The 17,291-nt window shown below is 35.2% G+C and overlaps 1 protein-coding gene across 1 annotated transcript; it reads right to left on the bottom strand.

Annotated features, from left to right (window-relative positions):
• Nucleotides 1-2,706: 2,706 nt before the first annotated feature.
• Nucleotides 2,707-6,601, bottom strand: LOC145627283 (uncharacterized). Its single transcript, XM_081679681.1, has 4 exons — nt 5,960-6,601; nt 4,437-5,458; nt 4,262-4,308; nt 2,707-3,785 (listed from the first exon to the last, which is right to left on the bottom strand). Exons 2-4 carry the CDS (start codon nt 5,454-5,456, stop codon nt 2,954-2,956), a joined length of 1,899 nt encoding a protein of 632 aa, XP_081535807.1. The 5' UTR covers nt 5,457-5,458; nt 5,960-6,601; the 3' UTR covers nt 2,707-2,953.
• Nucleotides 6,602-17,291: the final 10,690 nt, after the last annotated feature.

Raw genomic sequence — 17,291 nt, 5'->3', positions numbered from 1 at the left:
TGGATTATTAGAATCAAATTTTCCTATTAATTATTTATTGTTGATTGAATGTTGTTATACGGAGTATTTTATTGCTATTTTTTTGTAAAAATAAAATAAAATTGTCGTCTTGTACTACTGGTCTGCTGCTGCAGAATCAGATGTTGAGATTAAACCAATGTACCTCTCATCTTTAGTGATTCCTTAATTAATTTTTTCTGCTTCTGTAGAGACGTAGAGTGTCCTCATCTCTGATTGGTTGCTAGTTGCTACTGATTGCCATATTCCTTCCCAAATTTTAGTTGCTTTTCATTGTATAGACCTCAAATAGGTGATTGTTGTGTACTTGTGTTGGGTTAATTCCATCCATCACGTATATGTACGGAGTACATTCATTTATTTTAGTTTTATTTTGTTTGACAGATGGAGTACATTTACTACGTATTTATTTTCATACAAAGTTTTTTTTTTTTTTTCCTTGTCATACAAGTAGTATATTAACACAAATACTTACGTTTTATATTATTTGTTGTAATATAAACAACGGATGGATGAATTAAATCCATGTTGTGAGTGCTACATACGGATTTTGCAATTAGTATCGATTTTCCACATTCCACAATATTTGAGCCACTAGCTAGTAGAACTCAGCAACAAATCATGAGTATAGAGTAGCTAATCTAATTTGAACATAAGTACATAACCACAAAAAAGTGATGGAGGGATATTAGCAATGGATAGGATTCGGATTGAGTGGAACTTCATCTGAATCATTTCGCTATTCAATCTGCTACATCCGCATCCATTTTGTCACCCGTACAACAATACACATCATTTGAATCCATCATTCGCGCAGTTGAAAAGAGTGAGAAATTAATATGAAACTAACTCGATCTTAAATTTAGTTATTTTTACAAGAAGACTTTTTAATGGCTACTTGTCTGAATGAATTTCTTCCACTTTTAGACTTTTATATTTTTATTGTACCCATTGAAAAGTCTTCTTGTAAAATAACTAAATTTAAGAGTTACTTTCATATTAAAAATAACTAAAGTGGCCATGGAAGAAATACATTCAGACAAGTGGCCAACTTGCTTTGAACCACACTTTGGTAGATTTAGAGCTCGTGTTGAAGAAACCTGGAATGCTCTTAATGCTGATCTATTCCATTCAAGGAAATAATCTAGGGAGAAAACCGAAGCATGAGATTTTTGTTCGTTGGATAGCACCTCCCTCCAACTGGTTCGCACTCAACACTGACGGTGTAGCTAAGGGAGCACCAGGTCTAGTTGGTGGAGGAGGGGGGTACTAAGAGACTAACCTGGTAAGTTTATGCAAGGCTTTGCAGCAAAATTTGGGATGTGCAATTCCTACGGGGTTGAGCTTTTAGCACTAGAAATAGGGCTACAAATGGCTGTCAAAGGCATTGTGAAGCTAGTAATTCAAATAAACAACGAACCAAGCATGCATTGAAGCGCTTAAAGATGCACTATATCAAGGAGGTGAGTGTTACCACATCTTGAACAACTATCGAAATCTTAGTAACTATTTTTGTAATGTCGTAGTTAATTGCTTTAGGGAGGGAAATAAAGTAGCCGACCGCTTGGCTAACTTAGGAGTTGTCTTTGAAGAGAAGGTCACTCATTTCAATGATCCTCCAATCGAAATAAGAAACCTAATTTAGGAGGACATAGTTGGGGTTACTTCACCCTGGTTTGTTAGTTAATTTCTGTTTTTTTTGCTTTGTTTCTCGGGTTTTCCCACTTTTTCATTTAAAAAAAAAAATAGAAAGGTTTGTGTAAAGAAGAGGATGCGAATGCTTAAAAAAAAAAAAACTCGCCTAAAGTATCACCAATTGCTTACATGTATTGAGAAGACTGAGAAGTAAACTATGTTGTCATGTGAAACAAAGAAAGGTAAAACAAACACACCACCATAGACACCAGCACAAAGGCTATTGCTTATCAGTCACTTTGTTAGCTGGTGAACTACTCATTAGGTACCTCTCAACTCGTCAAAAAAAAAAAAAAAAAAGGTACTCCCTCCGTTTCATAATGATGTTCCTGTTTCGCAAATCGATGCAAAATTTTACCCATCTTTGACCGCAAATATCTTTAATCTCACACTAGCAAAAATTATAAAAGTTAGATATTAATAATCTACTCACCAAGACGAATCAAACTAGATCCCACATGACTATATTTACTCTTATAGATTAAGAGAAATTTAGAAGATTCTCTCTTTCTTAAAAAAGTCAAAGATTCAAAACAGGAACATCATTGTGGAACGGAGGGAGTACATCTCAACGAGAATATTCAAGGCCTGGTATAATAAGCACCATTTTTGTCAATGCATAATCTGATTAGACAGTCCATTCAAATTGATTTCCAACAATCTATTCCTTCTAAACATGGAAATCATTAAAACACCCTTTGTCCCACTAGAATTGCCCCAATTGGCCCGAATAATGGTCAAACCCCTGGTGAAGTCAGCATACTCCGGGATGGGTCGATTGTTGTGAAAGTACGAGGGGTCAAGGTTTATGGACCAAAGTAAAACAGACGGCGGCATATAGTCTGAGTATGATCAAGTGTGGAAGTAATGATCTTTTTGATATGGTACAAGTAATACAAGCAGACACGTTAAGCATGAATCTGCTCGATACTTTGGTTAAAATATTAACCCCTCTCAAACCTGCATGAATTTGTATTGTTAGTTTGAACTGGATTCAACTGCCGTATATTACTGTTTATTCTGTATCATACTTGAACTAGACATTGTGTATCATAAACTGTAAAAATCTCAAAATAACATACTGACGGAAATAGACATTGTTGGAAATTCCACATAATCTTGTTTATGGTTAATTGTAAGGTTGTTGCTAACTAAGATCCAGCCAATAGTACAATTCAAAAAAAAAAAAAAAAAAAAAAAGCCTAAATAGAAAATTCATAGGTAATATGTTACAAACAAACTACCTGAACTGAGGCCATGTAACTAATATATCAATAGAATAGTTCTTTCCCTGTATCTCCGCCGAAGATTGTCCATCACTATTAAACTCTGCACTACCTTGTAAATAATCAACATCAACACTTGATTCAGAAGTTAAGCTGCCATCAACTACTAAATCTGCTTTTATAATTAGAGAGGACTTTTTTGGCAAAGAAACAAGAGATTTTGACAACGGCAAGGAACCATCGTTTTTAAGGTCATTTATAGGATCATCTAAACCTCTCTCAAAAAGAACACTTTGATAGTATTTCACATCATAGGAGGTTGAATACTCATAGTTGCTATACCGAGCAACAATGCTCCCATAAAACTTTACGGGCAACAAGCTCAAAGCACTATCATTGTTTTTTACCAAGACATTCACTTTAGCGTGTGCTCCATCTTCAATTATTATGTAATGCAGTGCTACATATCCATGATCCCCTCGAATAACAGAACATATCCGTTTGTTATACCATTTGTCAAAAAAGCGAAAAGTCCACGAAACAAATCCTTTAACAAAAACATTACCCTTAGCATCCTTGAGGTCAAGATAAATGCCAAAATCGTTCATAGCCGATAAGCCAACACGACCACAGTATTTGACCTCAATTTTATCAAAACATATCTGAGGAGAATTCTCATCTCTATTGAACAGATGAACATATTGCATACCTTGAACATTAATCCTCCCATAGAGCTTAAAGGGAGGCTTCATATCATTGCTACCGATACCAACTGAAAACACTTCTAGTAGTTGCACGGGTTTCTTGACTCTCGTCACATGTGATGTCGGCAAAACCAGTGGAGACCTGATAATCAGAATTCAATACCGCATACAGATTAAACCAACTTCACTAAAAAAAACAAAACATAAAGGAAGGCAAGCATGCTTTTTCTAGTTCAAAACACATCTAGAGCATGCTTGGAAATAGAGAAATAAAATTAAAGGTAATGGAATATAAAATAAAAGGTAGTAGTTTCTGATAATTATAATTATAACCCACTCCTCCTCCTATCCTCTCTCATTCACCATCTCCTCCAAACTCTCACTTCTCTTCATTTTGCCACCAAACTACAATGGGTAAGTGACTAAAAACCTAATGACTAATCTATTTTATTCTTGGTGTTTAAAGAGCCATAAGGGCGAGTGATGAAAATTGATTCCAAAATCTCCTAAAATCAGGAGGATGCTCTAACTAATTGAGCTATCTCCCACTCTCCATATGACTAATCTATAAAAATACACTAGTGGCACAAGAGTGTCAAATAAGAGATAGCAGCCTACCAATCATCACACGAGAAGGATGCTGAGGGTTGTGGATCAGCAAAATACTGCAGATATAACAAACATCAAATGTAAGATGAGACAATAAACCAGTTTCCCATTAAAAAATACATAGGAAAAGAAAGGCAATATCACATGAAAAGATACAATACAACAACCAAATAAAAAAAATTACCCGCTGCCTTTTAATCAGTTCATCAAACTCGCTCTCTTCATTCAAACAGCGTTTCAAATCACTTCCTTTGTAACGCAACTCATATGCATTACCCCATTTCACTCGCACTCTAATACGCCCATTTTCACCCACTACATCCATCTTAAAGTGGCTGCAGTCATTAGATGGAAACTCTAAGACCCCATTAGCTAGTCTGCTTCCATCCTTATACTTAAAATCCACATATATTTCAAGGGGTGAATTTGAATTAACTGGCATAGCAACCATGGACCTTGATAGCTCAATAGATGATCTAGACTTGACCCGTACACATTCATCACGTGACAATTTTAAAAGTATACTTGAAATAGTCGTATTGTCTCCATAGGAGACACTCCCAGGAAACTTTGTACGTGCAACAACAGTTCCATAAACATCAGCACCATCGTCCTTTCCATAAGCAGAAGTATCATAATCAGTATAATCAACACCACTATCATAGTCTAATATATCATAATCATCGTCTTTGCTGAAGAAAAACACATCCACAGAACCTGTCACTGCATAAGGAAAAGTGGCATAATGCAGAGTCACAAATCCGGCCTCACCCAAAACAATTTCAGCTCCATGTTCTGTGTAAAAGGTTTCTTTGTAGTTGAAGCTCAACTTTCCCTTAGCAATGACAACATCACTTCGAGCCCTATCCCTTAGCTCCACCTCCACAACAACATAATCATAGGGTATAATGACACGACCATCCTTAAGTCCAGTTAATGACAAGTAACGAGTGTAGCCATCCCTATTCGGCTCAATAACCTCAGGGTTGTTGCGTTGCCGTTTGTAGAGATCAAATACATGACCTAATCCATTAGTAGCTATAATAGTGCCATATATCTCACAACAATCACAATCATTTGTATTTACGCTGACAGAAAACACCTCGAGCAGAGGCGTAGTATCGGAACCAATGTTAGCCCCCACTTCACGTTGATCGAGTAACCTCCGTAAAATATCCCTACCTGTTTTTTTACCCAAATCCATATCTGTAAATTGATAACAGATTATTACAACAACAACAAAACCTTAATCCAAAATGATACGACAGAGTATTAATTAGGAAAAATAATTACATGTAAATGGATGACAGATTTTTTCTGAAGTAAATTAGAATAAACAGATTGTTTAGTTTCATTTTTTTTAGCAACAACCTGTAAACGACCAAATTGCAGAGGCAGGGCAGGAGGGAAATGAGGTTCAATTTCATAAATCAATCCTTCCTAAACATTAAAGGGTTGGGCAGTACAATTGCAACCAAATTTAATCGAAAATTCACATAATTTTAGAGATATTTGATTCAATAATCAAATTAGGCTCTTAAATTTCTTTTCTTTTGGTTACAATGGTATCATAATCATAGAATTTCGAACCGATCGTTCAGATTTTCGAACCCTACTCTTAATGCACTGACAATTAAATTGAATTAGATCAAAGATAAACCCTAGATTGTGAAATTGATATGATGATAACAAAAACAAACAACTTACTTCAGAAACTGCTTCAATGGAGGATACAAGTATTAGATTTAACGGAGAACGTCAACTACGCTTCAACGGACAAGTGAACTGAGAGACAGGTATGGTTGGAGACTTGGAGGCCTTGTAGCCCTATTACCTTTTAACTTACTACCTCCGTTACAGATTATGTGGTATTAAGAATTAAATGTCATGACCTGCCACGGTTATTAGGTTATAAATGGGTATTAATTAAGTTAAATAAAAAGTAGTAAAAGTATATTGGAAAGATAAATTTACATGAGTTTTATAAAAAAAAAAAAAAAAAAATAGAGAGAGATAGTAATAAAAGTATATGGAAAAACAAAATTTTATATGGGGAAGCTAATTTTGCACAAATATTATTGCAAATTGGTGGGTATTTTAATGCTAATGGGTCATTCTTTTTTGAACTAAAATTAGTCTAAATGGGTCGTTCATTCGGGGACGGAGGAAGTACAAATTTTCTAATTATGAGATAGAGCGGGTCTTATAAGAGTTTAAAACAAACTTGCTCTTTAAAAAGTATTTCGTATATAGTTTTCCTTTAAAATTGAGCGATTTTCATGGAAAATATTCAAACCATGCAAAATTCCTTAATTATTATACCATGTTATAAATTTTTCCATAATACCGTCCACATCACCAAAAGATAAAAAATAAAATGAGGTTTAGTTATTGATAATAAACTAGCTTTCTGGCCCGTGCAATGCACGGTTTATTAATAGGTATACAATATATATAATTATTTTTTAATATATTTATATTGGCAAATGAATAGTTTATAGAGGAGAAGAAGAGGTGACAATTAAATGCAATTGTAGTAGAAATTAAAGTGGAGGAAAGTGAGCCAAACAACCTTCAATCATTATACATGTACTGAGGGTCTGTTCTGTTCCGTTGAAATTCAGTTCAGTTCAGTTCAGTTCAGTTCAGTTCAGCTCAGTTCAGTTCAGTTCAATTCAGTTCAGTTCAGTTCAGTTCAGTTCAGTTCAGCTCAGTTCAGTTCAGTTCAGTTCAGTTCAGTTCAGTTCAGCTCAGCTCTTAATTTATGTCTAATGATATTGCTAATGATATAAAGCCAAATTTCATTCTTTTAAGATCTTATTACAACGACAACAACAACAAAAATAATAATAATAAATAGTATATAAAAATAATAATAATAATAATAATAATAATAATAATAATATTAACAATAATAATAATAATAACAATAATAATTGAAATAATAATAATAATACTAACAATAATAATCAATAAATAATAATAATCATCAATAAATAATAATAATAATAATAATAATAATAATAATAAGAATAAGAATAATAATAATAATACTAATAATAACACTAATAATAATAATCAATAAATAATAATAATAATTATCAATAATTAATAATAATAATAATAATAATAATAATAATAATAACAATAACAATAATAATGTTGATACAATTCATTGTTCAAATAGTTCTATTTTTTTGAAACATATTTCTAATGTTAATCTCATTGAGAAAATTAGAGGTTTCAAGTTTTTAATATATTTTCCATACATTTTATAATATATTTTCCATACATTTTATAATTATAATTATATAGTATATTTTTCGTAAATATTTTAATATGTACATTTGTATATACACATATGTATAGTAATAAATATCAATAAATAATCAATAAATAATCAAAGATCACTAATCCGTAGTTAAAAATCACTAATTAATAAGTTCAGTTCAGTTCAGTTCAGTTCAACTCGGTTCAGTTCAGTTCAGTTCAGTTCAGTTCAGCTCGGTTCAGTTCAGTTCAGTTCAATTTAGCTGAGTTCAGTCAATCGGAACAGGCCCTGAATTAAAGTGTTTTTTTTTCATATGAGAAAAGGGATTAAAAAAAGAAAGATTAAATGAGGTGACATGTGGCATTTGGAGAAAAAATGAAATGTACATGTGGCATTATAAGAATGATGGTTTTTGTTTTTAAATACTAAGTATAGATATAGATATAGATTGTTGTTTTAAGTTAAAGCTATTAAAAAAAAAAAGGAAAAAATGCCCGAAATAATTCCACTCTTGGGTCGTCCGCTAAAAATAATCTCACCTTTGAGTTATTTTTTAATAATCTGACCTTTGATAACAATCTTCTTTAAATGGTCACAGGTGACTTGAAACCGATTGAGTAGGTTTTTTTTATAAAAAAAATTAATTTACACTTGTCATCTCTTGATTGGTAAAAATAATAATAATAATATTAAAAAAACACACACACCAACGACAAATTTTAATATGGACCATGGTGCATATTAAAATGGAAAAATGTAAATTAATAATCCCACCTTTAGTCGATCTTCCATAAACAATCCCACCTTTTGAAATTCCAGAAACAATCCCACCTTAGACCCCCATCTTCAATTAACAATCCTTTACCGGTTGGATTGTTTTGATAACCTGTGTTCATAGGTTATAAGACACGTGTCAGGTTTTAATAGGTTTAACCTAATTTTTTTTTAAAAAAAAAACAAACTAATAAAAAAAATAATAAAAAAAAAAAACCAAAACCAAAACCCCCAGCCCAGCCACCGTATCCCTTCCCCATCCCGCCACCGCATCCCCTCCACATCCCCGCCCTTGCTTTCCCCGGCAACCCAACCTACCCCTCCAAGGCGCCGGAACCCCACCCCTGAAGCCCGAAATCAGCAGCTGCAGTCGCCTAGCTTCCCCAAAAACCCAACCCAATCCGCCGCCCAGAACCCCTCTTTCTCCTTCTCCTGCTCTTTCTCTCTTCTCTTTGGTATGTTTCCCTCTCCTCTGAATTCATCAATTTATTCCCTTTCAATTCGATTTTTCAGATGATTGAAATAATAATTTGTGTTTAATTTCAAACCAAAAATCGAATTGGAGACGATGGGTGACGTTTTTCGGGGCTGGGGTGGAGTATTTCGTGGCTGGGGATTGAGTTTCAGCTTTTCAGGGGGCTGGGTGGGATTTTTCGTGGCAGTGGGTGGAGTTTTCGTGGTGGGGGTTGGGTTTCGGTGGTGGTTATTGGATTTTCCGGCGTAGTCGGTGAGTTTCGTGGTGGCTTGGTGGGTGGGGGTGGCGGTAAGGAGTGAGTGTTGGGTGGTGGTTGGACCGGTGGCTTGAGAAGGAGTATAGTTTTAAAAAATAAAAAAAAAATTACCTGCTTAACAAGTTGTAGGTCAATGGGATCGTTAGTGGAAGATGAGGGTCAAAAGTGGGATTGTTTCTGGAATTTCAAAAGGTGGGATTGTTTATGGAAGACCGACTAAAGGTGGGATTATTATATTACATTTTTCCTATTAAAATATGTGCACCATCCTTAATAAGAGGCCACGTATTTTACAATTTGTCAATACAATACCAACATCATTTTCTCTCTCCTCTCTTCTCCTCCTCTCACACTTTCCTCATTTCTGATTTCTCTCTCCTCTTTCTTCTCTTTAAACTATTTTTCTCTCTCTTAAATTCATTCATAATTTTGTTTTTGATTTATTTCTTCATCACCATTGTTGTTCACCATAGATTGAGATCCTTCATCTCTTCCTCTTACAATTCCTAATTTCTTATTTCTCTCTCCTCTATTTTTTTTCTCCTAAATTCATTCATTATTTTGTTTTTGATTTAACTCCTTCATCACCATTGTTAATGACTATACATTAATTAAAAAGTTCGTTTTCTTCAACCTTCAATTTGAAGCTTTTGTTAATGGAATTTTTCCAATGAAGTGAAGTTAAAAATGGCGGATTTGACGAGGAAGAGGTAGTTAAGACGACGGAGATGATTATTTTCCGATGAGATTGCTTTATCTAAATCACTATGGCTAGGTTTGAGTTTCAATATATGTAGCTTTCATATTATTTTGATTTTTTATTGATATTTGTGTATTCTATTATGAACAATTCTGTTTTTGGTTATATTTTGGTATTTTGAACATTTTTAATTAAAAATATGAACGTAGGACACGTTTCCAATAAATATATATTTTTACAAACATATATTTTTGGATTTATGAACATCTTAATTATAATTTTGAACAAGTGATACATTATTTATGAACTTTTTATGAGATTTATGTATTTTGTAATCATTTTTTTTAAAATAAAATATTGGCATTATGTACTTTATAAGGAAAGTCCAGCAGTGTCTTTAGGTGCAGATGTTTTTTAAGGGTGTTCAGTGGTTTGTGGTTGGGGTTCAGAAATTTTTGTAAGGGGTTCAGAGGTTTTTGTAGAGTGTTCAGTAGGTTTGTGGTTGGGGTTCAGAAGTTTTTGTAGGGGGGTTCAGAGGTTTTTGTAGGGTGTTCAGTGATTTGTGGTTGGGGTTCAGAAGTTTTTATAGGGGGCTCAGAGGTTTTTGTAGGGTGTTCAGTGGTTTGTGGTTGGTGTTCAGAAGTTTTTGTAGGGGATTAAAAGGTTTTTGTAGGGAGTTCATTGGTTTGTGATTAGGGTTTAGAAGTTTTTTTAGGGGGTTCAGAGGTTTTTGTAGGGTGTTTAGTGGTTTGTGGTTGGGATTCAATAGTTTTTGTAGGGAGTTCAAAAGTTTTTGTAGGGGGTTCAAAGGTTTTTGTTGGGGGTTCAATGATTTGTAGTTGGGGTACAGAAGTTTTTGTAAGGGGTTCAGAGGTTTTTGTACGGTGTTCAGTGGTTTGTAATTAGGGTTCAAAAGTTTATATAAGGGGTTCAGAGGTTTTTGAGGTTTTTATATTATCAGAAGTTTTTTGGGGCTTTTTTGTTGCTTCTATTGTCTTATAAGAAGTTTTTAGGGGCTTTTCTTTTGCTTCTTGTATTTGATCTGAAGTTTTAGCCTTTCAGGTAGCTAATTTAATTTTGATTTTGATCTTCATCCTCTTCAGTAGGAGTAGATAATTTAATTTTGATTTTCTACAAAAAAAAAATAAAAAAAAATTAAGAAAAAAATCAATAAGACAATTATACAGTAGAATATTGTTTCAATTTTATAATTTGTTCATTTTTTGAGTGATGTTTTCGTGTGTTTTTCGTCTTTCGCCATGGTGGATTGCAGTTTTAGAAAGAGAAAATTGGTGAGAGGAGACAGAAAATACAAAAAGAAATAATTGAAGAAGATTTTTAATTTATGATAGGCTAGAGAAAATTGGTGAGAGGAGACAGAAAATACAAAAAGAAATAATCGAAGAAGATTTTTAATTTACGAGAGGAGAGAGAAATTTTTTTAAATGAAATAAAGATAAAAATGGCGAATAGAAAGGAGAACAATTATTTTTAAAAAAAAAAAATTGAACTCCATGTGGCCTTTTTTCATCTGGGCTTTCTCTATTGGGCATAGATTGGGCCTGGTGCACCTATTTCTAAGTGCACCATGGTGCACCTAATACTAATTGCACCATGGTGCACCTAATACTAATTGCACACCAACAACTTCAGTCATACCACCATCACCACCACCACCACCAACCAAGCCCAAGCCCAAACCGAAAACCTAGAACCAACATCCCACCCAAACCCGAAACCACCGCCACCTGACCACGTCGACCGGAATCCCACCCTTGCCAACCCAACCTCAAAACCCCCTTCGAAAAATCGATACCCCATTAATCCATCATTCGAAAACCACCAAACCAAAACTTAAGAAATGATTGGGCAGTTTGATGCAGACCGAATCGGGGGCAGGGGAGGTTAGCGCTATCAGAATCGGAGGACAATGGATGTCGGCGCAACTGGAACTGAGGCTGGAATCGGGGGACGAGGGATGGGGTGGTCAGCGAGTCGGGAATCGAGGGCAAGGGTGGTCAGCGAGGCTGTCATCGAGAGACGGGGGAGGTCAATGCGACCAGATTCGAAAGACTGTGGAGGAAGGCACAACCGGCTATGGTGGTAGGGGTGGTCGGCGCGGAGGGAGATTGTTTTGCTGGTGGGTGGTTTTTAAAATTAATTGATTTTGTTAATTTTTAAAAAAAAAAAAAATTTTAACCAATTAGGTGTCGATACGTGTCAAGTAACTTGCTATAACAAGTTAATTGACCGGTTGTGACCATTTAAAAAAGATTGTTATTATTAAAGGTCATTAAAAAATAATCCAAAGATTGGATTATTTTTAGCGGGTGGCCCAAAGGTGGGATTATTTCCGATAATTTTTCCTTACAAAAAAAAAGAAGTTAAAGAACCCCTAATTGATGAATTATTGGTTTACCCAAAATAACAGAGAGATTATTATATACACTCGGGTGTACGTACCATACACCCATGACTATCTGTTGTCATTTTGATGATTATTTTTCATATTATCATCAAATGAAAAGCAAAATTAACCTAAGGTTAGTTAGGTGTACCGTACACCCCGGTATATATAACAAATTCTAAAAAAATAAGTATACCAAACAACATTATTAAGGAATAAATTGCTAATTTAGGTTAGGGAAAATTAATTAGCGAACCTTTTAAGGGTAAAACCGATAAAATTGCTAATTCAATCAGCAGCTTTTTGAATTTGTTGTGAATCGGTAAAAAAAATATATATATAAGCTACTAGGATAGCACCTGTGCAATGCACGGCGGATTTCATGGTAATTTATCTTTGGATTTTTGTAAATTTTGTTTTCATTTTTTTTTAAGTTCAAAATGTTAATAAGTTCACTTTATTTGACCTCAACTATGCTAACAACTCCTATAAAGACTCCAACAACCTGATATAAACATAAAGGAAATTTTAGATTTTAACACCACACAAAAACCCGAAAATGGTTTTTAACACCTCCATAAAAAAAAAAAAAAAAAAAAAAAAAATTTGATTTAAACACCACACAAACTAACAAAAAATGAGTATTACCACCACTTAACGGATTCCATCCAAAAATTCCGTTAAGTGGGGTCCTCAGTGACACGTGTCACCATTTTAGTTGTTTAAAAAAAAATTAAAAAAAATAAAAAAAACCCTAAAACTACCCCAGCCCCACCACCGCCAAACCCCTGACCTACTCGAAACCACCACCGGCCGCGACGCCTTCGCACCCCCAATCTAGCTGAACCCTTCCCCTCCCTTTCCCGCAATGGCTTCGCCCCCAAAACGACCAAACCCAAAATCTCCTTCTCCAATACGGTCGCGATTCCGGCCACAAATGGCCGAAATCGGTCGGTTTTGGGGCTGAGTTGCCTTAGCCGGCCGATTTCGGCCATTTCTGGCCGGAATCGTGATTGTGTTAGGGAAGGAGGGTTTTAGGTTAGGTGGTTTTTGTGGGCGAAGCGGTTGCGGGAAAGGGAGGGGGAGGGTTCAACTGGGTTGGGTGAGCGAAGGAGTCGCTGTTGGTGGTTTTTGGGAGGGCAGGGGTGGGTCGGTGGTTAGGCGGTGGTGGCGGGGCTGGGGTGGCTGGGTAGTTTTAGGTCTTTTTATTTTTTTGGTCAATAAGAAAGCGACACGTGGCACTTAACTGATTCCGTTTAGGAATCCGTAAAGTGGTGGTAATACCCATTTTTTGTTAGTTTGTGTGGTGTTAAAATCAATTTTTTTTAGAGGTGTTAAAAACCATTTTTGGGTTTTATGTGGTGTTAAAATCTACAATAACCAAACATAAAATACTAGTTAGTTAAAAAAAACAGTAACCAATTAATAGAATTAGAAATTAAAATTTTTAAATTATAAATTAAATAAATATAATAAGATCCAACATGACTTATTTTTTTTTTTACATATATTTAAATAATTAAATATACAAATATTAAAATATGATGAAAATTATGTAAAAATTAAAACTTTGTATGACTAAAATAACAAGAAATTACAAAGTACTATAACAAAAAGGTGGTACAATCCTTTGTAAAAAAAAAAGTGGTACAAAAGCATTATTTTATTTCAAATACTCCGCAGTTAAATGTACACCATAAAAATAAGAATAAAAATAAAATGTTGGTTCCAACATTACATGAAATTTAGACAAGATTTGCAAATGTATAATCGACCAAAAAACTGCTTGTCGATGACATAGGAAGATGTACCGTAACAAGCTACAACAAGATCGACAAAAAGAATCCGAATTTGGAAGTGGGAACGACAACTTCTTATTTTGTGAAATATATTTGCTGAGTGACCCACATGATTATTAGTCAAATAAAGGTGTAGCCAAATGAGGGTTATCATCTAAGCTCATCGGATAAGATCAATTAAGGAACTTTTTATTTTCTTTAGGGTTCTATCTTTAATTTTATTTTTTTTTTTTTTTTTTTTTTTTTTTTTTTTTTTTTTTTGAGGGGAAGGGTTCTAGATTTAATATGAATGTCAACAAGTTTGACCTGTATTGGCTATATTCACATTAGAAAAATCAATTTTATTTCTTAAATCATGAAAGGGAATTTTTATGGTACACGTGCATATTATGTACCCTTGTGACGTTATTTTCTAGTAAATCATTTAACTAAGGTGTAAGGATTCCTTAAAAATAGGATAAGGTAATAAGGTATACTCATGGAAGGTTCCTTAAAAAAAAGTTATACTCATTGAAGTATGCTTTTTAAATAGGCGTATATAATTAAATCTTCGAGATATCTGAGACTTAAAAGGTAGAAAATCTCACTACAAGAAAATAACCTTTTCTTAGCGATTATTTTAACCTTTAGTATCGATTGTAATTGCAACAAAAAGCTTTCCCAACGAATGGTCATTCGATACAATATCCCCGTTGCCTTAGATGATCTTTACAAGATTCGAACATGCAACCTCAAACTCTTATATTAAATGTTTCACCAATAAGCTATGACATATTTTATGTATTCTTTGTCAAACAATATTTATATATCTAGTGTTGAAAAGGCTTTTCGTATCGATTTTTAGGATTTAGTGGCGATTGTAAATGATACGATTTCTCAAAATTATATAAATGTGTAAAAATAGTGTGAATATGTATTATTATGCTTTCCGTATCGATTTTATATGGGAAAACCATGGCGATTGTAAAAATGATACGACATCCTTAATTATTTCACAAACATACTTGCATATTGTAGCGAATGAACAATCGCTACGAAATAATCGCTACGAAAAGTGATTTTTTCTTGTAGTGTCTCTTATCCTTTTCCTCTACTCTTAAAATTAAAATACATAGTCCAATAATTTGGATATATAAGGCTGACTTGTAAAAACAACTGAATTAATAGGGCACTTGTTCTTAGTTCTTACTTATATGCTTCCTCCGTTACGTTATAGCAATATTCCAACAAAGATGAAATTACGCATCACAAAACACATTTTATATGTTAAATATGTATAACTTTATAAGAGTAGAAATTATAAAAAAAAGTTAATATTATAAGTGGTCATTTGGTTAGGGTTAATCATCAAAGGGAATGGGAATCAACTGCCCTCATTCCCTTTGTTGTTGTTTGTTAGAACATTAATTTTTTCCATTCCCTTTACCCTCTTCATTACCCCAAATCCCTCTAATTTCATTCCCCACCTCCCCCCTAGACTTTTCCATTCCCATTCCTTGGCCACCAGGCCATCTCACCACCATACCACCACCCTCTTACTATACTCACCACCGGGAAATCAGCCACCACACCGCCGCTCTACTCCCAACCGTTCGTCGAACCTCCGATCCTCCGATCGTTTGTCGCACCTCCTTCGACCGTTTGCCGCACCTCCACCGCCCTTACCCCCCCTCGTAAAACTTCCCCCAGCCCCCCTAAAAACCCTAAAACTCCCCTCCTTCCCTGTAAAACCGTCAGTCGCCTCTCCCACCACCCTCGAATCCCTAGGCGCTAGGGTTTTGAGGGCGAGGGAGGGTTGGCCGATGGGTTTTACGGGGAGTGAGACAATTTTTCAGGATTTTTCTTGCCTAAGGGAGGTTTTTCGAGGGAGGGATGAGTCGCGTTGAGGTCAGCGAGGGGTGGGGGAGGGCTGGCAAAAGGCGGCGACTGGTTTGGTGGCTAGAAAAGGTGGAATTAATGAAATATGTGGTGTGGTGGTGGGATTATTTCCCTTTGTTTTTAAAACAAATAACAAAGCAAAAATAAGGTATTTTATTTCATTCCATTCTATTTCATTCTCTTTATTTATTCCATTCCGATTAACCCGTGCGAACCAAACGGCCCCTAAAAGTATTTAACGAAAAAAATCTAACAAGACTCTACATGATTATATATTTTTTAACATATAGATCAAATCATGGTCAAATAATAGCAGTAATAAATATTAGGGAAATTCTACATGGTGGCCTCATGGTTTCCATTTTTCTACGTGGAAGACGAAGTTTTTTCCAACTCTCTAAAGTGGCCCCAAGGTTTTGAAGTATTATGGATAGTGCCCATTTTTTGATTTTTTGGCTAACTTTTTTAGCTTTTGGTTAGCCATAAGTAAAAATAAAATAAAAAAAATATTTAAAAAGAAAAAAAATAAAGAAAACCACCAGCCAGCCACCCACGGTAGCCGGCGCGCCTAACCCCCTTCCCCACTGCCCCCCAACGCCGGCGCGCCTAACCCCCTTCCTCGACGGCGCCGGCGTGAATCGAAAACCCTACTCCCTCGGCGTCAGGCAGCCACCTCGACTTCCCTCCCTTCCCCTTCCCTAACCAATCTCGTAACCCCAACCCCCACCAATCAAAAACCCCTAAAAGAAGCTGAAAAAGTCCGACTGCCCCTCCTCATACACACGAAACCCTAGCGTTGACCTTTTAGAGGTGTGGGGGAGGGGTGGCCGAACTTTTCCAGCCAATTTTTGGGGTTTTCGAAGGGTGGAGGTTGGGACTTTGGGTTACGGGTTTGGCCTGTTTATGGTCGTCGGTTTACGGTGGTTGGGGAAGGGAGGGTGGTCGAGGTGGCGCCGGCAGTGGGGTTTGGCTAGAGGCTAGGTGGGTGGGGGTTGGGGTTGTGGATGGTGGACGTGGTGGTGGGAGGGTGGTCGTGGGTTTGGGTTTTTTTTTTAATTTCCTTTTTTTTTTTTTTAAATATAATTTAATTATTTTTTAATAAAAAAAACAAAGGCTAACCATTTTAATTGTAAAGGTTAGCCAAAAACCTAAAAAATGGGCACTATGCATAATACTTCAAAACCTTAGGGCCACTTTAGACAGTTGGAAAAAACTTCGTCTTCCACGTAGAAAAATGAAAACTATGAGGCCACCATGTAGAATTTCCCTAAATATTATTACTCAACTTTTATAGTAATATATAGTAACAATAACAGTGTCATGGGTGGGGTTTGTGGGTTTGCCAGCTCAAATAATGAAATAACCACCAAGGCAATGCACAAAAAGCAATTATGTCATGAATGATCTCAGTCCTAAATAAGGCCAACGTATATGATCCTTTGTCCTCATGCAATTTGATTTATTTAACCAAAACAAGAA

Source organism: Chenopodium album, chromosome 4 (genome assembly GCF_948465745.1).
Source record: "Chenopodium album chromosome 4, dcCheAlbu1.1, whole genome shotgun sequence".
Lineage (NCBI taxonomy): Eukaryota > Viridiplantae > Streptophyta > Magnoliopsida > Caryophyllales > Amaranthaceae > Chenopodium > Chenopodium album.
Note: the sequence above shows the minus strand (reverse complement) of the source record. Positions and strands in the feature narration are given on the sequence as shown.

Coding starts and splice junctions, on each gene's coding strand:
- LOC145627283 (XM_081679681.1), bottom strand. CDS start 5,456: ATGGATTTGGGTAAAAAAACAGGTAGGGATATTTTACGGAGGTTACTC. Junction 4,309..4,436: donor AACTGATTAAAAGGCAGCGG/GTAATTTTTTTT, acceptor TTATATCTGCAG/TATTTTGCTGATCCACAACC. Junction 3,786..4,261: donor TCCTTCTCGTGTGATGATTG/GTAGGCTGCTAT, acceptor TCTGATTATCAG/GTCTCCACTGGTTTTGCCGA.